The 25663-nt window shown below is 49.9% G+C and overlaps 1 protein-coding gene across 4 annotated transcripts in view; it reads right to left on the reverse strand.

The window, feature by feature from the left end:
* Window positions 1-25663, reverse strand: part of RFTN1 (raftlin, lipid raft linker 1) — a 225572-nt gene that overhangs the window by 103423 nt on the left and 96486 nt on the right. For 2 of the 4 annotated variants that reach the window (XM_002716182.6, XM_051818491.3), the window contains exon 3: window positions 17913-18099. The exons of the other annotated variants lie outside the window; for them this stretch is intronic. In XM_002716182.6, the coding sequence (XP_002716228.1) occupies window positions 17913-18099 (187 nt within the window). The remainder of the gene's footprint in view (window positions 1-17912; window positions 18100-25663) is intronic. 4 annotated transcript variants of the gene reach the window in all.

Genomic DNA, 25663 nt, shown 5'->3' on the forward strand with positions numbered 1-25663 from the left:
GGCCCTGCACCCCATGGGAGACCAGGAAAAGCACCTGGCTCCTGGCTCCTGCCATCGGATCAGCGCGGTGCGCTGGCCGCAGCGCGCCGGCCACGGCGGCCATTGGAGGGTGAACCAACGGCAAAAGGAAGACCTTTCTCTCTGTCTCTCTCTCTCACTGTCCACTCTGCCTGTCAAAAATAAATAAATAAATAAATAAAAGGAAGCCATTAAATGTTTTTATGTTAGTCATAGCTGTCAAATTTTCAAACACTGCTTTTATTTATCTATTGTATTTATTTATTTAGGAGTCAGAGAGAAAGACAGGCAAGACTCTCACTTGCTTGTTCACTCCCCAGCAGCCAGGGGTTAGACCAAAGCCGGAAGCCAAGGAACTGAACCCAGTTCTTCCACGCGGGTGGCAGGGACAGAACTCCCGGAGTCACCACCCACTGCCTCCCTGGATGCAGGCCTTAGCAGGAAGCTGGGATCAGAAGCGGAGCCGAGGCTCAAGCCCAGGCGCTCTGATACGGGATGCAGGTGCCCCAAGAGCTGTATCAGCCACCACGCCAAATGCCCAGCCCCAGAATTCAGCACTGGGAGGATCCACGTTTTGGGGACTGCAGCTGCACCGGCCTCTGGGCCACATCCACAACACCCCTGCAGGAGCTGCATTAGGCTGAACGCCAGGGACGGAGAAGAGGGAAGCCAGCACCCTACCACGTGACCATCCAAATGACGAAGGCATCAACCACACACACACGGCGGGGGACCACAGTGGCACTGCCCCTGCCAGCTGCTCCCCACTGAGAAGGAGCTGGCCACTGCCTTCACAAGCCCCTGCCTCTGCACTCAAGTGGCTGGGCCAGCGAGAACCCTTTGTGAAGCCAGGGAAAGCTCAGATTTGCATGTAAATAGTGTTACAGTGAGTGTGTGGAACACACAGAATTGTCTCTGGCAGCAGGGTCAAGCCTCGGATCACCCTGACGATGTGCCAAGAAGTCAGCTGGACACACACTGGGGTCTTGTGCACGGATCTAAAACGAGGTTACTAAAAAATAAACGTCTGTCATAAAACTATTATAAACTATACTTTTAAATACTAAGCGTGTGACCAAAAACTATGATACACATTACTTTTAAATAATAAACATGGACTAGATCTCACGTCAACTCATAAATCCCTTCGACGGCTTCAAAGACCATGAGTTTAAACAATGTCTTCTTTTTCCCAGGACACTGAGCATGGTTTAAACTTGAGTTATGAAAAGAAAGGAGAGAGAACGGGCAGATCAATCAACAGGGTTATTTTTGCTTCCTTTAGAAAGAACCGAAAGAAATGGTGACAAACACAAACTCAGATTACCAGGCACTTCTCCAACCAGAGGAAAAAAAATACCAAATGTCAGCTGACAGAAACAAATTTTCTATCTCTGGGAAACAGGAAGAAATTTTGAGGATTTTTTTTAATCCTCCAAAGCAACACCAGTTTCAAGTGGAATAGTCAGACTTTTTTTTTTAAGGAGTAGTAGGGAAAAAAATGCACACACCAGGGCTGAAAATGATTTATCCATGAAAGAAAAGAAGGCTTCCTTGAGTCCCATTAACTCACAGATAACTACCAACCATGCAAAGATTTGTTTGTTTATTTTTTAGAACATTTTTATTTAATAAATATAAATTTCATAGGTACAGCTTTTAGAACAGAGTGGTAGATTCCTTTATTCATCTGTTCAACTCCTGCTAGACCACAGGCACATAAGGAATTGAAGGCACTGACTTAGGCCTTGCCCTCAAGAAACGTATGGTCTACACAAGGAGATAAACCACATATACACAGAAGTGAGCAAGAGTTCAGTTATTTCTGATGTCACGGAGCAGAGAACTTTCTTTTTTTAAGATTTATTTACTTATTTGAGAGGCAGAGTTACAGAGAGAGAGAGAGAGAGAGAGAGAGAGGTCTTCCATCCGCTGGTTCATTCCCCAAATGGCTGCAACAGCAGAGCTGGGCCAATCTATAGCCAGGAGCTTCTTCTGGGTCTCCCATGTGGATGGCGGGGGCCCTAGCACTTGGGCCGTCTTCTACTGCTTTCCCAGGCCATCGGCAGGGGGGCTGGGTCAGAAGCAGAGCATCCAGGACCCAAACCAGCACCCATATGGGATGCAGGCACCACAGGTGAGGCTTAGCCTACTACACCACAGTGCAGGCCCCAAACAGAGAACTTTTTAAAATGCAAGGAGCCAGCCGGCGCCGCGGCTCACTAGGCTAATCCTCCACCTTGCGGCGCCAGCATACCGGGTTCTAGTCCCAGTCGGGGTGCCGGATTCTGTCCCGGTTGCCCCTCTTCCAGGCCAGCTCTCTGCTGTGACCCGGGAAGGCAGTGGAGGATGGCCCAAGTGCTTGGGCCCTGCACCCCATGGGAGACCAGGAGAAGTACCTGGCTCCTGCCATCGGATCAGCGTGGTACGCCAGCCGTGGCGGCCATTGGAGGGTGAACCAATGGCAAAGGAAGATCTTTCTCTCTGTCTCTCTCTCTCTCACTGTCCACTCTGCCTGTCAAAAAATAAATAAATAAAAATAAAAAATAAAAAAAAATGCAAGGAGCACCCAGCCGAGTCTTTGGAGTGGTGTGGGAATTAGTCCTGAGACATTGCAGAACAAGACAGTGTAGGCAGGAAGAACAAGTATCAGCAGAGACCCGGATGGAAGACAGTTTGAGTCCTTCGATGGACGTGATACACTGGTCAGTTTGGCAGAAAGTGCGTGAAGGGGAAGGTGAGCAGTGATCCGGAGTCTGAGGCTGGTGCGGACCAACTCACAGCCAGGCGCACCTGCGCTGCGGGGCTCGGCAATGGCTGCAACAGAGCAGCAGGAAACAAGGCCCGAAGGCAAGGACGGGATTCCCTGTAATTCCCATGAGAAGGGGAGTCTTGGACAGAGGTGGTACTGGGACACAGAGTTCAGAAGACGAAGCAGGGGCGCTCACCGGAGGTAGAAAGAGGAGAGCAGAAAGAGAGCAGAGTTAAGTGACTGCAGAAGGAGAGGGTGGATGAGCCAGAGACTTTAGGGATTTCTTGTCCTGGTGACTGTATGGCTGCGGGGAGGGAACAAAGCTTCCCAAACAGCTTTCAGAGATACAGGGAGACTTCCCCTGATTTTTATGTCTGCTCTTTGCAAAATGAACTGAATCGTCAAAAAATAAATTGAGGTGGCTGGAGTTCAAAGTTTTTCCTAATAGCGGAGCTTAAGAGACACTTGCAAGGGGCCAGCACTGTGGCACGGGTTAAGCTGCTGCCTGGGACGCCAGCAGAGGAAGATGGCCAATGTGAGAGACCTGGATGGAGCCCCAGCTCCTGCCTGCAGCCTGGCCTGCCCGCCCCGGCTGTTGCAGCCATCTGGGGAGTGAACCAGTGAGTGGAAGATCTCTCTCTCTCTCTCACCTTCTCCCCCCTCTCTCTCTGTAACTGCGCTTTTCAAATAAAGTAAGTCTTAAAAAGGAAAAGACATACTTAAGAAAAAAATATTTTCCTGAATCTTGAAACCAAAGCACCTTGGGGAGTTCTGAAATACAGAGGAGGAGAATCAGCCCCCGAGAGAGGCCCTGCTATGCCCAATCTCTTGATTTTCCCTTCCTCTCCTACCAACAGATATTCACCACTTGTGTTGAAAAAGGTCTGGTGCCTCCAAGAACATTCTGGAAATGATGGCAAGATCTGTGTAAGTGATACTCCCACTACACACCCTGGCGGGGGGCAGGGGGCTGTGCACTGCCAGGTGGGTGCACGTCACTTGTTCTAGCGAAATCTGGCCACATCCTGTCTCCGTGCTTACGGTTAGGCCCTGCTCTCTGGGAGATAAGTCGCCAGTTACTGAGCACTGGGAGGATTCACCGCTAACTTTCAAAGGCCCAGAGAGAAACAACAAACTTGACTTCAGTGCTGGGAAAGAATTCCAACCCCAGGCTACAGAACGGAGGAGAGCAGCCCCCAGGAACAGGACCGGGGTGGGGGTGGAGGCAGTTCTTCCTCTAGAATAAGCTTTGCATAAGACTCCTCTTGACTTTGAAAGATGTAGCATGAACTGATGTTGTTCATAATGCACAACTGGCAATATGTTATCACAACAGGACGCTGAACACACACACATCTGCCTGCCAGGGACGGGGTTCCTATCGGTGAGCAAAACAACAGTGACAGCTCTGCATGAACAGGCTGCCTGAGACTCCCACGGGCTGTGACCCAGTGAGGGGCAGGAAGCCTCTTCTCCACCCAAACTTAGTGCCCGTTTTCTAAAGTAAAGTTTGCTTAGCATTTCCTCCTGCTCTAGACTGTCTGGGGATTTTCAATCTTTGCCCTTTAAGCTTTAAATAATAAAAATGCTCTGTATCTGCACGGTTCAATAACGTAGCTACCACCCACATTTTGCAACTGATTATACCGAAATATGGTTTGTGCAGTGGAGGAATTGAATTTTGTATTTTCATTATTTTAAATTTAAATGGCTAGTGGCTACGTATAGGAAAACACAGAATACCTCTGGCCTCAAACTTTATTTCTAAGATTTATTTAATTTATTTGAAAGGCAGAGTGACATAGAGAGAGAGACAGAGAAAGATCTTCCACCTGCTGGTTTACTTTCCAATGACCAGGGCTAGGGGCCAGGCCAAAGTCAGGAGCCCAGAACTCCATCCAGGTCTCTACCTGGGTACAGGAGCCCAAGGACTTGGGCCATCTTCTGCTGCTTTCCCAGGTGCATTAGAAGGGAGCTGGGTTGTAAGAGGAGCAGTCAGGACTTAACCCGGTGCTCCAATATGGGATTACTGGTGTTGCAAGTGGTGGCTTAACCTGCTCACTGTAATACCAGCCCTGAGTTCTCAAATTTCAACGTGCACACAAATCATGGGGACGCTGTTGAAACACAGATTCTGATTCAGCGGCTCTGGGCGGGGCCTGAGCGTCTGCACGTAGAGTAGAGAGAGCACATGGTCTGAGTAGCAAGGCTCTAACTGCTCCGGGAGTGACCCGTGTGACCCAGAGGCTGTGTGGCTCAATGGTCTCCAGAATGATCCGATCACCCCCCCCCCCAAGTCTCCTTGATAATTCCAAATGTCTTCAAACCAGGTCGAAACTGGAAGGCACTGAAGGTTAATGCTCACACCCTACCTAACAGTGAGTCTGGTGTGACTTTTGGGGGTGGAGGGGAGAAGAGAGAGAGGGGAGAGAATCAGAGAAGGGTTTTACACCCACGTTACTGGTATTCTCAATCTGCAATCACTTCACAGGAATCTTTTTAAAGTCCTAAGTTTAGAGGGCAGTGTTGAGGTATAGTGGGTAAAGCCACGGCCTGTGTTGCCGGCATCCCACACAGGTGCTGGTTTGGGACCCAACTGCTCCACTTCTGATCCAGCTCCCTAGTAATGCTCCTAGGGAAGCAGCAGAGGATGGCCCAAGTGCTCAGGCTCCTGCATCCATGTGAGAGACCGAGAAGAAGCTCGGGGCTCCTGGCTTTGGCCTGGCACAGCCCCAGCTATTGGGGAGTGCACCAACAGACAGAAGATCAATCTCTCTCTCTCTTTCTCTTCTCCCCCTCCCTCCCTCCCTCCCTCTGCCAAATAAGAATAATAATAATGATAATAATAATAAAGTCTTAAGCCTATTTCATGAGGATAACTTTCATTTAGACTGCTTATTAGCCACAAATCCACTTTGCTGAGATCTGGACTGAAAGTGTTCCTCTATACCCAGTGTGTGCACGCACACACATACACACACGCACACACACACACGCACACACAGATGCATGCATGAACACATGCACACACACACAGTCCTCACCCTTCCCGGCACAGCACCAGGGACCTCTGACAAACACACCAAGCCCAGACACCGCCTTCAACCTGACTGTTACGTATCAGCAGACCTCCCTGCCTCCTGATTTTCCACACCAATAAACAGGCATCTAAGACGCTGAGGCTGTCTGCCCCGCTCTGGTAACCGCCAGCCCAGTAGAAGACATAATTTCAGGAAAATGATGAAGCTCTAAAGCAAAGCCTACTTCCAGCAGTAACACTGAACTTCATGTTCTTGAAAAACACAAGGTGGGAGTTCTCAAGTTAGCACGCTGCCGGAGTTACACGATCCACAGGTTTTACTGGGAACTGGAGAAAATGACTTTAAACTTGACATGGAGGGAAAAAAGTCAACGGACAAAAGTTGCCAAGATCCTGAAAAAGAATAGCGCCTATCTACTGCACATTAACAGACACTACAAGCTCACTGTAACAAAAAACTGTGGCATTAGCACCAAAATCAGCACACAGGTGAATCTGGAATGGGCTCGATGCTATCAATCACTGGCAAAGCCAATGTGATCAATGCTATCAGCAAAGGCGACAATCCAGAAGAAAGTAAAGCTAAGCCCCCTACCTCACACCATAACTCTAACCCAGCATTCTTGGGTAGGGGCAGTTTTGCCCATCAGCAACACTGGGCAATGTCTGGAGACACTTTTGACAGTGACCACCGTGGGGATGTCAGGTTTGCCACCAGTACCCTGTAGGTCCACGCCAGGGAGGCTGCTCAGGGCCCAACAGTGCACAGGACGGTCCCACGCACAATTGTCTAGCCCCAAATGCCGACAGTGCCCCGACTGTGAAACTCGACCCCAGCCCCTACCTTAACCACCCCCCCCCAATGGTTAAAAACTCAGTGAGGAAAGGCATTGGGCAAGATCAGGTACATCCAGGGTGGTCTGGCAAGGTATTAGAAGCAGACCTAGGCTGATGTGAACTCTGGTCCCTCCACTCAGGAGACGGGTGGACTCTGACCTGGCCGAGCACCCCTCTGGGGCTCCTTTTTCTTCTTTGTGGCTTCCAGGAATAAAGATAAGTTGCATCAGGAAGCAAGGAGCAAAGAGTGGAGCCAGCCACAACAATAAATAAATGATAGCTATTATGGCCATTCAGACGATAAATCATGCGAAGAAATGCCTGCAAACACATAAATGTTCTTCCCCAAAAAACTGCGGGTTTTTTTTTTTTCCCCGATAAGATCCAAGTTGCCTGACAGAGCAATTTTAGGAACTTGGGCTGTAGAAATTTGAGTGGAAAAAGTGCAAGGACACAACCCAGTAGTTCTAAATCCTGGTAGTACAGGGACTGGGTTCACCTCATTCTCTGTGACAAAGGCTACTACTGAACACGTTCAGTTTGATTTGCTTTTCAGAAAATAATGCATAAACAGCCCCAGGATCGTGATCTGCAAACAACTGTTGAGAGCAGAAACGGACACGTCCCTGCCAGCCTGCTCGGGGAGCTCCAACGGGTCTGCAGTGGCAGCTCCGAGTCCTGAATCCAGCTCGGGGATGAGCCAGGCCTTGGAGCCACAGCCTAGCCACGGGCCACGGGATGCTGCCACTCCCGAGGAGTCTCTGAGGACACTTCCGAATAAGCTCCGAGAGCCATGAGCCGGGAGTCGCTCTTGTTCTGTGCTCTGGGTCTCCAGATGAGACGGAGGCTGTACACCCACTGAGCCACCCCCACCCCGGCACGGAGCAGCCATTAACTACTGCAGCCTCACGTTGCTGGGAAATGAAATGCGAAGTGGAGGCTGGGAGGAAGAAAAAGGCCCCCTTCAGCTACAAAATCGTCTAAAACCTCCTCTGAACACGTAATCATGTTTGCAACAAATATTAACCAAAACAACCATCACGAGGACATGATGAGAATTAATTATGATACTTCACACATGCAGGCCCTCAGAAAACAGGTGCTATGTGAATATGAGTTACGAATTTGGTTTTTAAAGTCTTTGTAACCATCATTAAGTTCCAACTCCCGGTTGATGAATAGGAAGCAAATGAAATGATAAATTTCACTAAATCATATTTATAGCATTTACCTCTGGGTAAAATGGTCCCATTTTTCAACCATTTAAAATATTACAGAAAACAGTTGGATAGATTATAATCATTACATCCAAGCCTCACGAACACTTAGATCACTAATAATGGACTTAACGTGCATCTGAAAGTTACCACTCACCTGCTTCCACATTCAGACCCAAAGACGTAAAATTCAATTAGTACCTGTCTGTTCCAGGACTCATCACTGGAAATGCCCACTTATATCTATCTCCGCTTGGAAAATATTCACAATCTACCGACTGACAAGGACAAGACAAACAAGCGCCTGCCAGGAAGATGGAACACGAGTTCTGAAATTTAATCTGGGGCAAACACATAAATATAAAAACTAACTCTTCAGGAAAATCATTCATAACTCAATTACCTACACTATGTGCCCACTGCACTCCAGACCACACCACAGCCTCCCCACAGTCCACCTGCAGTGCCACCAAAGCAAGTTTCTCAGGGAGCCAAGATTTCTTTCAAGGTTGTCTGGGCACCTCTGTTTATTTTACTTAAAACCAATATGGCAGCAGTCCCATCCATGTTAACATCAACAGGCAATTTCAAAGAAATGGGGTGCCTGCACCTCTGTATCAGGAGTGCCACTCACACTTCTCCACCATCTCAAAATATTTCTGGGAAAAGACTGGAAATCACTCGTATGCTAATTCTGTCTCCCGAGGGGAGACAAGAGATAAAACCGCAGAACAGAGAGTGGGAAGAGACGCAGGCAATGCCTCTGCTGTCCCCTCCACGGGACGTAGGCTGACGCACCGCAGGAAGGCAGCGAGAGAGAGGAGGTGAGTCATTGAGGGGTGTGGATTGGAAAAAAAAATCTCTTCCCCCCAGAGAGCGTGGCAATGGCACATTAGATTGGGAAGTGCAAACACAGTAATTAACAGTGCATCCTAAAACTTCCACACACCAGAAACGCAGCCCTCCACCGCGCCGCGGGAAAACAGGAGCAAGAAATTAAGGTAGCGCTGGCGGTGCTGGACAGCTCCTCAGGGGGCGGGGGCGGCAGCCCTGGAGCGCTAGTCAGGCTCCCCACACCCCTCAGGAAGCAGAGAACACCTAGGAAAGACGGACAGGAGGCAGGCCCTTCCCTCTTCTGAATCTGAAATAATGACCTCACGCTACACACACTCTCCTACCCTCCGCTGTGAGAATCCACCTCCCTCCATGTCTGCTCTCTGGGTATCAGCCCCGCTGCGGTGCAGGTGCCAATCACGGCGCCAGCGCCCCTCCGTTCCCCACACTCCAGGGCTGCCCGCCCGCCCGCCCGCCTCCCGAGTGCCAGCGGTTTCTAGGCCACACCCCGGCAGGCGCTACACCCCTGAGTATTTCACTTAATTATGAAATCTCTTTCCAGAAGCCCTGCAGTTCTACCATGACTCAAAGTAATTGGTAAAAATTAGACAGAAAGAGACACAAGCCCATTTCAAGAGGGCGCTTTCAACTATAATTTTGAAAAGAATTTTCTTTTTAGTTCCAATATAATTTTGTTCTTGCCCAAGCTCTGCCCTTTTCAAATGCCAAAGAAAATGTTCGTGGTAGCTTGTGCGCCATAAGAAAGGCACGATAATGCATGTGTCCTTAAAGCCCACAAAGACTGTCTCCTCTTGCAAAGCCATGCTTTGGGTGATTTTTACAAAGAGAAAGTGAAAAACAACATACATCCACTCTTGTGGGCCAATCACTGTCATTTTGGTGGGGAAGGAGCCGAGCGTGTGTGTCTGTGTGTGTCTGTTCTGTTACTTGTGCTGTGTGGCTGCATTATCAACATGTACTTCTGAAACTGGTAAATACATAAACCCAAAACACATTCAGCTCCTGATAAATTTATGGTCCTCTGGAGAACAACTGTAGCAAAATTCCAGGACGTGATTTTATGAGGGAAAACCCACTCAGGGTGGGGAATGGGAATCCCAAGACGAACAATGATTTAGCAAGGGAGCAGGAGGTGTGCAGAGCCATAAAACTCCCTAACAGTAGAGTCCCGGGCATCAAGCAAGCTTCAACTGGAAACACCAGAGGCTGCAAGATGGCAGCCTGTGACACAAGCTAGAGATATATACAATGCTATGCTGGAAAAGTGAGACAACATTTTAAAAAGAGAAATTCTGACATAAAAACCCATATTCCTGGATTTCCTTGGGGAAAAAAATGTACATGATCTGACAACATCATTCCCCACTCGGCGAGCCTGACCCCCGAGGCCTGGGATTTTGCAAGCCCTGTCTCAGAATAAAGGCAGAGTCTTCAGGACTCCAGGCCACAGGCGGAAGGACAATGGGTAGCAGCTGAGCATTCTGGGAGCTGGTCTCATAGAAAACAGCCCAAGTCAAAAAACCCAGCCCGGCATTTGGCACAACGCTTAGGTACTGCTTAGGACGCCTGCATCCTATATTAGAACTCGAGGTTCAGGGCCGGCATTCCATGTGGGTGCTGGTTCGAGACCCGGCTGCTCCACTTCCAATCCCACTCTCTGCTATGGCCTGGGAAAGCAGTGGAAGATGGCCCAAGTCCTTGGGTCCCTGCACCTGCGTGGGAGACCCAGAAGAAGCTCCTGGCTTCGGATCGGCACAGCTCTGGCTGTTGCGGCCAATTGGGGAGTGAACTATCAGATGGAAGATCTCTCTCTCTCTCTCTCTCTTTCTCTCTCTCCCCGCCTCTCCTCTCTCTGTGTAACTCTGACTTTCAAAAAAATAAATAAATCTTAAAAAAAAAACAAAGGAACGCGAGGTTCGAGTCCCAGCTCCTCCAGTCTCAACCCAGCCTTCTGCTCACACACACCTGGGAGGCAGCGGGGAATGGCTCAAGTCCTGGGGTCTCTGCCACCCCTGTGGGAGGCTGGATGGAGTTTCTGGTTCCTGGCTGCAGCCTGGCCCAGCCCCCGCTGTTGTGGGCATTTGGGGAGTGAACCACCACGCTTGGTCTTCCAAATAAAAAATGAAAATAAATAGATTTTAAAAAGAAGAAGCCCAAGCACCTGTCTCTCCACATCCCTTGGCACTGGGTGCTGACTCATCCTGTGGCCTGTGAGCTCGCCCAGACTGGGGATCACAGCTTGCCGCCCAGGAGGGCAAGCACCCGGCCTTCAAACACACGGTCAGCCCGGAACACGGCACCTCTTCTAAGAATCCCGGAGGAAACTGGTATACATAGCATGAGGTCCTCGGCAGCACCCTCAAGTCAGCAGACGGAGCAGTGAGCCCAGCCCTCCTGGTCTCCAGTCCCCGGCAGTCTCACCTCCAGGTCCAGGTCCCCCGGCCTCCTGTGCCTGTTGCCCCACTCCCTCCCTCTGGGCTCTGTGCCGCCCTCCTTTCATGCACACCACGTTCTGCTCTCCAGACCCCCGGGAGGCCTTTCCCATGACTTCTCTCCCTCTGAATCTACCTACCACCCCAGACCTGCAGCCCAGGAGAGCCACCGGGCCTCCGAAAACCAGACAGACGGAAACCAGGCCTTCGGACCTGCTGAGCAGTAGCGCCGTCTCTGCACAGAGTTCCAGGGACCGGAGGGCCCCTCAGAGTCCTCTTTGCTTAGGAAAATTGCAAAACACAAGCTTGTCTCAGAGAACCACAGAAGAGGAATGCAGACCATGGAAAATGGCACCAGCTCCTCCACCCCACAGATGTGCCCACGTGGGCTCCTGTTTTCTCGGTCTCAGGCCCCACCAAAGCCTCTCCAGGTGGAAGCATCTCGCGCCCCAGCTGTGGTTCCAACAGACACTCCTTGCAAAGCCAAGCCAGCTCAGCTCCAGCGAGGGTCTGGTGCTGGACACAGAATCTGATCCAACCTTAGGGGCAACACACGCATTCCGTGGGTGCTCAAGAAGCACTCGGCTCAGAGGCTAAGATGCTACTTAGAATGCTCCGTTCCATATCGCAGGGCCTGAGCTGGACTCCCGGCGCCACTTCCTGTTCCAGCTTCCTGCTAACATGCACCCTGGGAGGCAGCTGGTGACGGCTCAAGTACTTGGGTATTGACATCTACGCAGTGGACTCCTGGCTTCTGTCTGGCCCAAACTGGGCTGGTGCAGGCATCTGGGGAGTGGAACAGTGGATGGAAGATCTGTGTCCATCTGTGTCCATCTCTCTCTTTCTACCTTTCAAATAAATGTTACCCAACCCCACCTCCCCCCAGAAAAGAAAAGATTTTCAAGGGCAACGTGACTCTGTGCCTTTCATACCTCCCACGGGAGTTGTAGAATCTCACCACGTAGTGTGTTTCTACTGCTGCAGCACAGCACCCGGGACGGGGCATGACTCTGAAGGCCAGCAAGGGACGGCCTGTGTGCTGTAGTGAGCACGTGCAAGATGCAGAAAATGGGCCAAACTCACCCTTTCGATCAGGAACCCTCTCCCGCTGTTACTGATACCCTCTTGCAATAATTAACCCACTCCTGCAGTAACTAACCCTCTCTTGTGGTAACTAACCCTCTCCCATGCTAAGTGACCCATTCCCACGGTAACTAACTCTCTCCCATGGTGCCTAACCCTCTCCCGCAGTAACTACCCCTCTCCTGCAGTAACTAACCCTTTGCTGTGATAACTAACCTTCTCCCACAATAACTAACCCACTCCCATGGTAACAAACCCATTCCCATGGTAACTAACTCTCTCTCACGGTAACTAACTCTCTCCCATGCTAACTCTCTCCCACGATAACTAATCCTCTCCCACAATAACTACCCCTCTCTCGCAATAATTAACCCTCTCCCGCAATAACTAAACCAGTCCTGCAATAACTAACCTATCCCAGTCCTGTGACAGCAGCACTAATCCACTCATGAGGGACCCAATCACCTCTCACATGTGCCACCTGTAATACCATCACGATGGCAATGAAATTTCACCTGAGTTTGGAAGGAGACGGACAAGCCAGAGCCCACCCCTGACCATTAGCTGTGGCTCCTCTCTGTGCCCCACCCTCCAGCCCTAGGCCAAAAGACACCTGATGTACAACTTTCCCAAGTGTCCAGGGGCCTGGGGCACAAAAGGCTTCAACCCACTTGTGCTGAAAAACACAACAGCAGTGCTCTGAATTAGCTCCGTGTGTGAACTACAACTCAACAGGTGGGAACAGCAGTGCAAGGTGTGTCTGCACTTACACCTACAACCACAAAACGTCCTAGAATGAAACCCACGCTCGCGAAACAGCACAAGTGACACTTTAATAACTGACTTCTCTTAGCCATCAAGTTTTAAGATCTCTGGCAATGCATTCTAAAGGAAAACTGTCCCCCAGCAATGATCGACCCCTTAATTCTACTTGGAATGCAGAGTGAAATGCAACCCCGTGGTCTGTGAAAAATCACCAAGTATTCCAAAAAGCGAGCTGAGAAGAGGAAATACAGTCTCTCTGTCTCTCTCTCTCTCTCTCTCTGCTTATTCACGAAGTGTTTCAAATTCGGCGATTCCTTCCCAAGTCAGTTTTCAAAGGAAGAGACTTTGACTGGATTCGATACACTTAGAATCAAGCACACTTTATAGTTGGCTGCGTGGTTTGGCCTGCCATCTTAAAAGGAAGTGGCAGTCACCAGCATTTTCAAAAGAAAAGATCAGGTGATTTTGCATGGATTTAAGTGAAATTTGTCAAAACTGTAGCGAGCTCAGAGAAATGTCACCGCCCTGAGTCCTGCCTTTGGAGAGGCTCATTAATAATTTACCTGGGCTGTGAAAGACGCTCTCAAGTTTCCCAAACGCCACTAAAAGACATTTCACTATGAGATTTAAATAAGCTCTTCCCACCTAACGCTCATTACTCTTATGATCACCCAAGAGAAATCAGGTCCAAGTTCAAAGCTTCCTCCCCCAGAAGCATTCCCCTTTGCCAGGGGGAGGAGGCAGCGCCTTCTCCAAACTCCCACCGTGTAAGACATCTTATTTTATCTACAAGACTGTGAGTCCCTGGAAGGCAGGCTCCAGGCCCAGCTGCACCTGCTACCTGCCCACCATGTGGAGAGCCTGTACCACGATACCTTAGCAAGAGTGCAGGCTCAGGGCCGGCACTGTGGCGTAGCGTGTAAGGCTGCCACCTCCAGTGCTGGCATCCCATATGGGTGCCAGTTCAAGTCCCAGCTGCTCCACTTCTCTTCCAGTTCTCTGCTATGGCCTGGGAAAGCAGTAGAAGATGGCCCAGGTCCTTGGACCCCTGCACCCACATAGATCAGGAAGAAGCTCCTGGCTCCTGGCTTCGGATCGGCACAGCTCCGGCAGTTGCAGCCAATTGGAGAGTGAACCAGTGGATAGAAGACCTCTCTGTCTCTCTCCCCCTCTATGCCTCTCCTTCTCTCTCTGTGTAACTCTGACTTTCAAATACATAAACACATCTTTTTAAAAAAAAGAGTGCATGCTGGACAACTGCCTTCAAATGAACGAATGGATGCGAACTTGCAGACTTGCAGTGTTTCCTTCCTGCTTCTGGTCTCGCTGCACACCCCAAAGCCCATCCTTTCCCTAAGTTCAAGTTGCAATCTCATGGCTGTTCTTGCCCATGAACTTCATTTTTTTTTAAAGATTTATTTTATTTGAGAGGTAGAGTTACAGACAGTAAGAAGGAGAGACAGAGAGAAAGGTCTTCCTTACATTAGTTTACTTCCCAGATGGCTGTAACGGCCGGAGCTACGCCGATCCAAAGCCAGGAGCCAGGCGCTTCTTCCTGGTCTCTCACATGGGTGTAAGGAGCAGCTGGGACTCGAACCGGTGCCCATATGGGACGCTGGCACCGCAGGCGGAGGATTAACCAACCGCACTACGGCACAGGCCCCATGAACTTCATTTGGGCCAATGGCAATCTGAAAAGTTACCCAGCGCCTCTCCCAGTGTGTGCACTTGGAAAACACTAATCAGGCTCTTACTTCATTTTTGAGAACTCAATCTTTTTTTTTTTTTTTTTGACAGGCAGAGTGGACAGTGAGAGAGAGAGACAGAGAGAAAGGTCTTCCTTTGCCGTTGGTTCACCCTCCAATGGCTGCCGCGGCCGGCGCGCTGCGGCCGGCGCACCGCGCTGATCCGATGGCAGGAGCCAGGAGCCAGGTGCTTTTCCTGGTCTCCCATGGGGTGCAGGGCCCAAGCACCTGGGCCATCCTCCACTGCACTCCCGGGCCACAGCAGAGGGCTGGCCTGGAAGAGGGGCAACCGGGACAGAATCCGGTGCCCCGACCGGGACTAGAACCCGGTGTGCCGGCGCCGCTAGGCGGAGGATTAGCCTAGTGAGCCGCGGCGCCGGCCGAGAACTCAATCATTTAACAGCATCTATGGCTGTCAGACCTTTGAGAGACTTTGTGAAAAATACCACTTTCACTACGGTCCCTATTAAAAGGGAATCAGGAAAGGGTTCCTCTCTTCTGTTTTTACTACGTTAAAATCCCCACGGACACAGAACAGGTTCTATCGCGGGTTGTAGCTCACTTGCTTATGTTTCACAGCGTGAGGTGCGCTGGCACTTGGCCCAGTGGTTAAGACACCAGTTTCAGCCTCAGCTCTGCTTCCTACTCCAGTTTCCGGCTATTGTGCACCCCGGGAGGCAGCAGGTGACAGCTCAAGTATTTGAGTCCCTGCCATTCAAGTGGTAGACCCCAGCTGAATTCTGAACTCCTGGCCTAAGCCTCACCCAGCCCCAGGTGACACAGACAGTTAGGGAAAGAACCCGTGAAGGGAAGATCTGCCTGCCTGCCTCCCCCCACCCCTCTCTATTTCAAATAAAATGAAAATAATTTTTTTTAAAAAAAGACTGTGAAGCTTTTTCCCTCATGATGTTAAAACACGGCCGCTGCACAGTTTAGAACAGAAAAACACCTGAACTTTAAAATTATGCTTTAGGGGCCAGTGCTATGGCACAGCAGGTTAACACCCTGGCCTGAAGCTCCAGCATTCCATATGGACACCGGTTCTAGTCCCGGCTGCTCCACTTCCAATCCAGCTCTCTGCTATGGCCTGGGAAAGCAGTGGAGGATGGCTCAAGTCCTTGCGCCCCTGCACCCACATGGGATACCAGGAAGAAGCTCCTGGCTTCTGGCTTCAGATCGGTGCAGCTCCAGCCATTGCAGCCAATTAGGGAGTGAACCAGCAGATGGAAGACCCCTCTCTCTCTCTCTTCCTCTTTTCCTCTCCTCTCTGTGTAACTCTGACTTTCAAATAAATGAATAAATCTTTAAAAAAATAAAAATAAAATTATGCTTTATAATGACCCCACGGCCCATCAGTGCCCAACACTACCGGAGATGGGAGTGGAGGAAAATGCTCATGGCCGTTCTTGCCTTATTTTACACTGGAAATCACCAAACTTGTGCAGCTTTTAGGGGGAAAAAACAGCAGTTCAAAGACCCAACACGAGGTTAACCAAGGAATTCTTTCTCTGTTCACTACAGCCACCAGGGCAGGTGTCTCAGGCTCCAGGTGAGCGAGAACACAAGCCCAAAGGGGCTGCCGGCTTCCCTGTGTGGGAAACCCTCCTGCATGCCAGGGTCTGTTTCTTCACCATTGCTCTGCCCATTTTTCTCTTCTGGGAAGCCCATTCATTTGCTGATCCCTGTGCTCAACAGAATTAAGGAACCAAAGGCATCCCTCCCCAGCTCCCTGGCTGGCCAGGACCAATTACCACAGTGGTGAAGGGGGGGGGGGGGTCTACATCGCATAGTGCCCAACCCCTCATTATATCAATCAGGAGGTCCGGAGAATCCCTTGACCCCCCTCCCACCACACACACACACACACACACACACACACACACGACACCACTCCCTGAGCTCTTTGACCCTCCCTGGAACGTCAAGCTCTCCCGGGAGTAAAGCCCCAGGCAGAGAGCAGACAAGAATGGGTCAGGTCCTCCACACCTTGGCACCTCATGGGTCAGCAGCACCCGCATCACCTGGGCAGGTTTCCCAAAATGCAGAGCGCCAGGCCTCACCACAGACCTGCTGAAGCCCATACTGCTCCTTACCAACAATCCCCAGGCTCAGGAGAGCTTGGGCATTGCTGCTCTGTAGCCAAAGAAAAAAAAAAAAAACACACCTCTGCACTCGGAGTGGGAACTCAGCTATCATGCGCTGACTCCATGCCAAGCTCTGTATCACCTCCTGGGGTGGAATTCCCCGGAAGGGCACTCCTGCCGCCCGACCCACGGAGACCCAAAGCCAAAGACCAGAGCCAAGAAAACAACCCACGGCATGGAGCCCCTGTAGCCCCAGCCTCCTCACGTTATGTCACCTCACCAGCCCGAGGCAAGTTGTGTTTTGTTTCCTGGGTTTCAGTTTCCCTCCAAGGTGACTCAAAACTCATAACGGGCTCACATGTTTCAAGTATTTCTAGGCTTTAGAGAGAAGGACATCGAGTCTGATGTCACGCTTTGCAAGTGAACAGCAACAGAGGAAATGCTTGTCTAGCTTTTAGTTCAACAGAATAAAGAAGGAGAAAGGAGGTCCAATAGAACTTGTCACTTGGGGGCCGGCACTGTGGCGTAGCGGGTAAAAGTCGCCGCCTGCAGTGCCGCATTCCACATGGGTGCTGGTTCGAGTCCCGGCTGCTCCACTTCCAATCCAGCTCTCTGCTATGGCCTGGGAAAGCAGTAGAAGATGGCCCAAGTGCTTGGGGCCCCTGCACCCACATGGGAGACTTGGAAGAAGCTCCTGGCTCCTGGCTTCGGATTGGCACAGCTCCGGCCATTGAGGCCAACTGGAGAGTGAACCAGCAGATGGAAGACCTCTCTCTCACTCTCTGCCTCTCCTTTCTCTCTGTGTAACTCTGACCTTCAAATAAATGAATAAATCTTAAAAAAAAAAAAAAAAAAAAAAAAGAACTTGTCACCTGTGGCATCTGTTGCCTGTCACAAGATGCTACGGAACTTCTCTCAGTTGTCAAACTTACCTTACCTGTCAGAGGGCAGAGGCCCTCGGAGCAGCATGTCAGAAGGCAGAGGCCGGGGGAACACAGCACACACACTTCAAGCCCCGGTCCCATCTCTCGTGCCCCCTCCTCCACGCAGCACACTGACCGGTCCCCCACGAAGGGGGCCTTACCTGTCGGTTTTCTTGATCAGGATGGCCCTGAAGATGTGCTCGAGGGGCGTCCTCTCCAGCCCGTGGGTGGGCTGCACGAAGGGGTGCAGGGCGGCCAGCGAGAAGCCCTGCTCGTACAGCCCCAGGAGCTGGGCGGGCAGGTCGCGCAGGGAGGCCAGCCTCACGGCCGAGGACTGCGGTAGCGCCGCTGCAGGTGCAAGGGGAGAGGAGAGGAGAGGCCGTGAGGACCCCGGAGCACTGTCCTACAGCAGTCTGGTCTTCAAAGACGCCTTTTCAGGAACCCAAAGACACTGACAACTGAAGTGTCTTCTTCAAAAAAATTTCTTTTAAATTTTTTAAGGCAGCGAGTAAAAACAGAACAGGGCATGGGCAAGGAGAGGAGAGAACAGACTTTTCACTGTGTGTGTTAGTACCTTTTGACTTCTCTTAACCTCGTGGGTTCATCTCAAATGGTAAGCACATTTACAATCCAAATTAAAGACGATTGATTGCATTAAGAATATTACTTGTTTTCATGTGCACAGTTTAATGTTAATTTGAGTCTTTTCAAATATTGATTTGCCCTTTAATTTTTAGACAACACACTTTGCCTATTTTACTGGTTTTTGTTTGTTGGGGAGGATGGAGGAGGGGGGAGGGTAAGGGAGGGGGAGGAGGAGGGAGAAAGGAGAGGAGGAGAGGAGATAAGAGGGAAGGAGGGGAGGGGAGGGGAAGAGGAGGGGAGGGGAGGGGAGATCCTGCCTCCACTATTTTACTTCCCAAATGGCCACAGCAGGCATGGCTGGGCCAGGCCAAAGCCAGGAGCCAGGAACTCCATCCTGGAGGGACCCAGGTGTATGGGCCACCCTCCGCTGCCTTTCCAGATGCATTGAGCAGGGAGCTGGATCGGAGGCTGAGCCGCGGGGCTCTGACAAGGGACGCCCACAGAAGCCCACTGCAACACAACACGCCCCCCAACGGGACGTCTTCAATGTGGAGGCAGTCTTTTAGTCGTTTGGAAAAGTCATTTCCACCCTCAGAAAGACAGAGAGGAGACAGGGAAGGAGGGGGGAGGAGGGGGAGGAGGGGGAAGGACCACATGCACATTTAAAAATGCCAAGTTGCAAAAAGTGACATAAACAAACGGGAACAGCATTCCCATGTCAGTTAAGACAAAGGAGTAATTTCCTTAATTTGCAAAGAATCCACTCCACTCCCCCACCCCACCCCCCAAACAAGCCAAACACAGGAAAATGGGCAAAGTACGTTGCCTAAAAATTAAAGGGCTAATCAATATGTGAAGACTCAAATTAACTCAACTTTAAACTGTGCACGTGAAAACAAGTAATATTCTTAATGCAAGCAATCATTTTTAATTTGGATTGTAAATTTACTTATCTTTGAGGTTAAAAGAAGCCAAAAGGCAGGAACGTGTTCAGTGAGAAGTCTGCATCCATCCTCAGCCCCTGCTCCCCGGCTTTTTCCCAAGAGGCAGTCAGTATTATGGGTTTTTGTGTGTGTGTGTGTGTGCATGTGTTAACAACTGTTACATTTATATACAGTAAACAGGGCCTTGGACCCCTCTCCCCTTTTCCAGAACTGGCACTGTAACATTATACTCGTGGCTTCTGATTCATTGGCAGGATAGTTTCTGAGACTATGCCACGGCAGTACAGACAACTCTTCCTCCATCTTTCCCACACATGCGTCATGTTAGATACCATACACCATACAAGCTTCTGTTTGTATAAGTAACGCTTCACTCATAAATTATTCCTACATGATTTCACATGTGTGCACATATAGTATATCTAAAGAAAATTGCGAGATGTGGAATTGCTGGGTTAAACTTACAAGCATTGTAACATTTTCCAATTTTGAAGATTTTCTCCACAGTACAGAACACATTTACCTCCCAGCAGGGAGCCACACAGGGGCTCCTTTGCCCATGCCCCGCCCACTCTCAGAGAAATGACTGCTGTGTGAGGTGCTGACGTACATTTCTCCTATTTTGTAATTTGTATTTCTTATTAAATGTTACATATGCAAATGCTGTGCCTCCTTTTCTGTGGACTTTGCATCATCTTTCCCTGGTTTTCTGTTGGATTTATTGGTCCTTTTTCTATTGGTTTACAGACACTCTTTACATATTAGGAAAATTAGTCCTAAATTGTTGTATCCGTTACAAGTATCTTTCCCTAATATGTTGTTTGCTTTTGACTTTCCATAAAGTGGTTTTGCCATGAAGAATGTTTTATGAACTTGAATGTATCATTCTTGTTTTCAATGGCTTCTGAGTTTTATGTTATAGCAGAAAGACCCAGGATTATAAAACAGTTCTCCTGTGAATGCTGGTAATACATATTTCATTTCTGTATATAAATCTTTGATCCATTTGGAATTTATCCCATGTAGAGCATACGATCTGAATTCAATATCCAGACATCCACTTTCCTCAGGGGGTCTATTCGAGTTCCTCATTGATTTGAGATCCACCTTTACCATATATTATATTCCTGAATACATTTAAGTTTACGACTGTGATTCATTTGTCCACTTGTAGGTAACATTTTTTACCCACTTTAGTTTCATATTATATTTTTGTATCTAGTAAGCTATTTCCTGAATCCTCCTAATTTGTTTGTTTTTCCAAATGGTCTTTAAAAATCAGTTCATTAAATTCCCCCTCCCTCCAAAGAAACTGCTGATATTTTTATTGGATCATGTTCCAACTATTGCTTAACAGAGAGAGAGAGGATATGTTCACCATGCCGCCAGTTTCCATCCAAGAACATGGCATAACTTTGATTTACTCAAGTCTTCTTTTAGATCCCTCGGGAGCGTATTAAAGTTTCCTTCACATAGACATTACATATTTATCAGGTCTATTCCTAGTTGTTTTATATCTCATTGCTATTGGAATAATAAATCTCCTTGTTTTACTCCCATAGCATCCGCCGTGGGCAAGGATGCTGGGGAGAGAGGCGAGCTCATCACAGCTGGTCCGAGCAAATCTTTCCAGAGGACCAGGTGTGCTTGCCCTACACCTAGCGATGCACACACCCTGTGCCCAGCAACCCCACTACTGGAACTGGTTCTGGTAACAGAAACCTGCAAACAGGAGCCCACACTTGGCTAGCAGTTAAGACCCTGGTCAATATGCCCACATGCCACACTGGAGTGCATGGGTTCTATACCCAGCGCTGGCTGCTGACTCCAGCTGCCAGCTAATGCAGACCCCAGCAGGTAATAATGACGGCTCAGGCCGGTGCCGCGGCTCAGTAGGCTAATCCTCCACCTGCGGCACCGGCACACCAGGTTCTAGTCCCGGTCGGGGTGCCAGATTCTGTCCCGGTTGCCCCTCTTCCAGGCCAGCTCTCTGCTGTGGCCCAGGAAGGCAGTAGAGGATGGCCCAAGTGCTTGGGCCCTGCACCCCGTGGGAGACCGGGAGGAAGCACCTGGCTCCTGGCTTCGGATTGGTGCAGCTTGCCGGCCGCGGCAGCCATTGGAGGGTGAACCAACGGTAAAGGAAGACCTTTTTCTCTGTCTCTCTCTCTCACTGTCCACTCTGCCTGTCAAAAAAAAATAATGATGGCTCAAATAACTTGGTCCCTGCCACCTGCATAGGAGAGCTGGAGTGAATTGCTGGCTTCTGGCTTTAGCTTGGCCCCATCCTAGCCAGGGCTAAGGGTTAAAGATCTTATTTATTTGACAGCTAGAGCGAGAGCGAGAGCGTTCTCATCTGCTAGTTCACTCCTCAAATGCTCTCTCTCTCTCTCTCTCTCTCTCCCTCCCTCCCTCCTCCCTCCCTCCCTCTCTCTCCCATGTGAGGTATTAAGACTAAGGAAAGCTGCTATGTGCTGATACTGGAAACAAGGCACACTGCTAAGTTTAAAACAGATGTGTAATGGTACCTAATGGTGTGTCATTCTTGTGTAAAAATTAGAAGGATGGGTAGACATGAATAAAAATTTTTCTGGGGGAATCTACAATAGTGTCCACATTGCAGAGGGGGACTAGCACAGTAAGAAAAGGCAGGAAGGTCGCTTTTGCTTTAGACTTTCAATTCCCTCCTCCACAGGCACTGTGGGGAGCAACTCAGACTAGACTGTTACTGGAATTAAGACTTATTCTATGCATCTGCTCCCCCACAATATGGCGCTGGGAGAGGAGGAAACAGCTTCTACACAGCTGCCTCCAGTTCAACCAATAAACAGCAGGACCTGCTCCTGATTGGAGGAGAGCAGCGTACTCGGCGTGTGGGTAGCAGAGTTGGGATTGGTGGAAGAGGACTATAAAGGAGGAGAGAGACAACATGCACCAGGAACATCTAGCTGAAGGAACACCTGAGCAGCCCCCGAGAGAGCCGGCCGGCGGTGTGCCGCTCCCCCGCGGAAGTGGGGAAAGTGGCAGGGGGAACCGCCCTTCCACGGAGGTGGAAGGGACGGTAGCCAACCCGGGAAGAACCAGCAGCAAACCCGGGGAGGGCCGAGCAGACAAAAGAACAGCGCAGGGTCCTGTGTCGTTCCTCCACGAAGACGGGGAGCGACATAATGGTGCCGTGACTCGGATATGAAGCCTAGGCAGGGTTTAGTGTCATTCCTCCGTGAAGAGGGGGAGCGACATAATGGTGCCGTGACTCGGATATGAAGCCTAGGCAGGGTTTAGTGTCGTTCCTCCATGAAGAGGGGGAGCGACAAGGCACCATTTGGATAGAGGGCAATGAAACACTTCTGTTTTCTTCCTTAAATATGAAAACAAGTATTTAAGTTTTTCATGCATATTTTAAATGATGCATTATTTTTAAGAACTAAGATTACCCCTAACATCAGATTCTGTAGCTCTCATTTTCATATATCATGCAAAAAATTTACAGTAAAAAAAAATCTACAGCTAAAGCAAGCATCGAGCATCCTGCAGCAGCCTCCATTAACAGCAGTGGCAAACAGAAGACTGAGCAGGAGAGCAGGTGTCTTTACCTCGGGCAGGGTAGGTTCCAAGTACACAGCTAGAGGGAAAAAACATATAGAAGGGTGAAGAATTTGGGGGACTGACGCTGTGGCATAGCAGGTAAGCCACTGCCTGCAGAGCCAGCATCCCATACAGGTGCCAGTTCAAGTCTCGAATGCTCCACTTATGATCCAGCTCCCTGGTAATGCACCTGAGAAAGCAGCAGACGATGGCCCAAGTCCTTGGGCCCCTGCACCCACGTGGCAGACCCGGACAAAGCTCCCGTCTCCTGGGTTCTGTCTGGCCCAGCCCTAGCCATTGCAGCCAGTTGGGAAGTGAATCAGCAGATGGAAGATTATCCCTTTCTCAACTTCAGTCTGCATTTCAAATAAATAAATATTTAAAAAAAAAAAAAGTACTGGGCACCTGCCTGTTCCCACACACAGAAGCCTGTGGCCGTGTCTCATAGCCTTGGGGGAGCACACGCCACAGCCCAGACTCTGCAGAGGCTTCTCAAGGCGCAAGTTCTCCTCCAGCAACAGGGCCCGGAAACTCTGAGACTCCCAGGCCACACCGGGCTTACCAGGTGGGAGGACCCGGCTCCAGAGAGTCCTCTCCGCCCCGGGCTGGCCTGACCCAAAACCCAGGGCCAACTGCACACAGGGGACCCACAACCAAGGTCCCACTCCACACAGCCCACACCCTGGCTGCCCCGGGCTTCTCCCCACAGTCTGCAGTAGGGGCCAACGGTGCCCCTGGGGCCACACTCCCAAGTCTAAGGCAGGGGCCAATGGGGTGTCAAACATAAGGATGTGCCGAACACACAATAACGAGGCCAAGTGTGCAATGCTGCTCCTTACAAAATGCAAATCAATGCAAACAAACGGGATAAACAAAGCATCAAAATTGTTCACAAAGAAGGTTCAGTATTACCATCCTCTCCTTGGGCTCTAGCTCCCCTGTGGTTCCAAGGCTACAGATCTTGCCCTTGTCACAGCGTAGCCTTCTTTGCCTCACCCTGCTCCCAGCCCGTGGTCTCCCTGCCTAGCCCTGAACCAGGCCCTACCCACGCTGAGTGTGGACCTCACAGAAACCTGGGGCAGCTGTCCCCTACTGCTTAGAGCTAACCAAGCCACCACATCCAAAGGGCATCCACGTGCTGCACACCAGCTGCTCTCTGAAAAAAATTTTAACGATCTATCCATTTATCCAAATGTCAGAGTGACAGAGAGACGGTCCATCTGTTGATTTACTCCCCACGTGCTGCAACTGCTAGCACCGTGCCAGGCCAAAGCCAGGAGCTTTGTCCAGGTCTCCCATGTGGGCGAAGGGGCCCAAGCACTTGGGCCATCCTCTGCTGCTTTCCCAGACACAGTAACAGGGAGCTAGATTGGACGTGGAGCAGCCGGGACTCAAACCCGTGTCCATACAGGATGCTGGTGTCACAGGTGGTGGCTTTACCCACTGCGTCCCAGTGCCAGCCCCCTGGACTTCTGATGGGAGCATCAGGCTTTCTGGAGGTCGGCTTCACCACACGATCAAACCTGAAAGCACTATGTCACACCTGTGTACCAAGAACATCGGTGAGGGACCAGCACCGTGGCGCAGCGGGTTAAAGCCCTGGCCGGTTCGAGTCCCAGCTGCTCCACTTCCGATCCAGCTCTCTGCTGTGGCCTGGGAAAGCAGTGGAAGATGGCCCAAGTGCTTGGACCCCTGCACCAGTGTGGGAGACCTGGAAGAAGCTCCTGGCTCCTGGCTTCAGATCAGCTCAGTTCCAGCTGTTGCGGCCATCTGGGGAGTAAACCAGCGGATGGAAGACCTCTCTCTCTCTCTCTCTGTCTCTACCTCTCTCTGTAACTCTTTCAAATAAATAAAATAAATCTTTTTAAAAAATCAGTGAGCAAGCAACCGTGGGAACACAAGCTCTGTCACTCATCATGGCTCAATCTTTTTCAGGTGTTTCCAACTCGTACTGCCATGATCAAAGAATCTGTTCTAGGATTCTGATGGCTTACAGGAGCTGTGTGTTTTCCTTACGCATCACCCCACAATAAAAAATAAATAAAATAAAATAAAAGCAGCCGACGTGTTTAAGAGACAAGATGCTAACGCCAGCTGTGACGCTCACTGGCTGCTAGCCTGGGCGTGTGAACGCTTGGTTTCCTTGGCTGAAATGGAGATAACACCAGCATGTCTTCCATCAGAGAGGCTGTGAGGAACGGACGGGAGGATACGTGTGCCCTGGACAGAGCTCCAAACAACCCCAGTCCATGGCGCTGGCCTTGGTGGGTGAGGACCCGGCCAGAGGGTCAGGTCAGCCAAGGGCAGCGATGACAAAGTCGGACCAGGGACCATTAGGTCCTTCTCCATCTCCACCCTCGCAAATCATCGCACGAGAAAAATGAGCCAATCAACTGCTTTACACTTCAGTGTTTCCTAAATAAAACATAACACCTTTTAAATTTTTATCTTAAAAATCTAAAGCTGCATCTCCTGTCAAAACACAGCAGTTTTATGGCTTTAATTTTTCGTGTGCATGCTGTCAAAGTAAGTTTAGCTTCAAGGTTAAAACAGCAAATAAAAATGAATCTCAACAATCTTATCACAGGAAAAAAAAAAAAAAACCTAGCTCCTATTGTAAACAGGATTCGAGACCTTAACTCCATGTTTGTATTTGAACCTTAACCTTAAAAGTACAAGAAAAAATAATCTAGTTCTTATAAAGTAATCAACCCTCCCGACAAGGGGATGATTTATCTGTTTAGTTGGACATACCAAACGCAGCCTTTTGGTCCGTTTTTCACCCTGCCCAGGGGAGTAAC

This window comes from Oryctolagus cuniculus, chromosome 4 (genome assembly GCF_051225735.1).
Source record: "Oryctolagus cuniculus isolate XC-2025 breed Fujian yellow rabbit chromosome 4, ASM5122573v1, whole genome shotgun sequence".
NCBI classification, from domain to species: Eukaryota; Metazoa; Chordata; class Mammalia; order Lagomorpha; family Leporidae; genus Oryctolagus; species Oryctolagus cuniculus.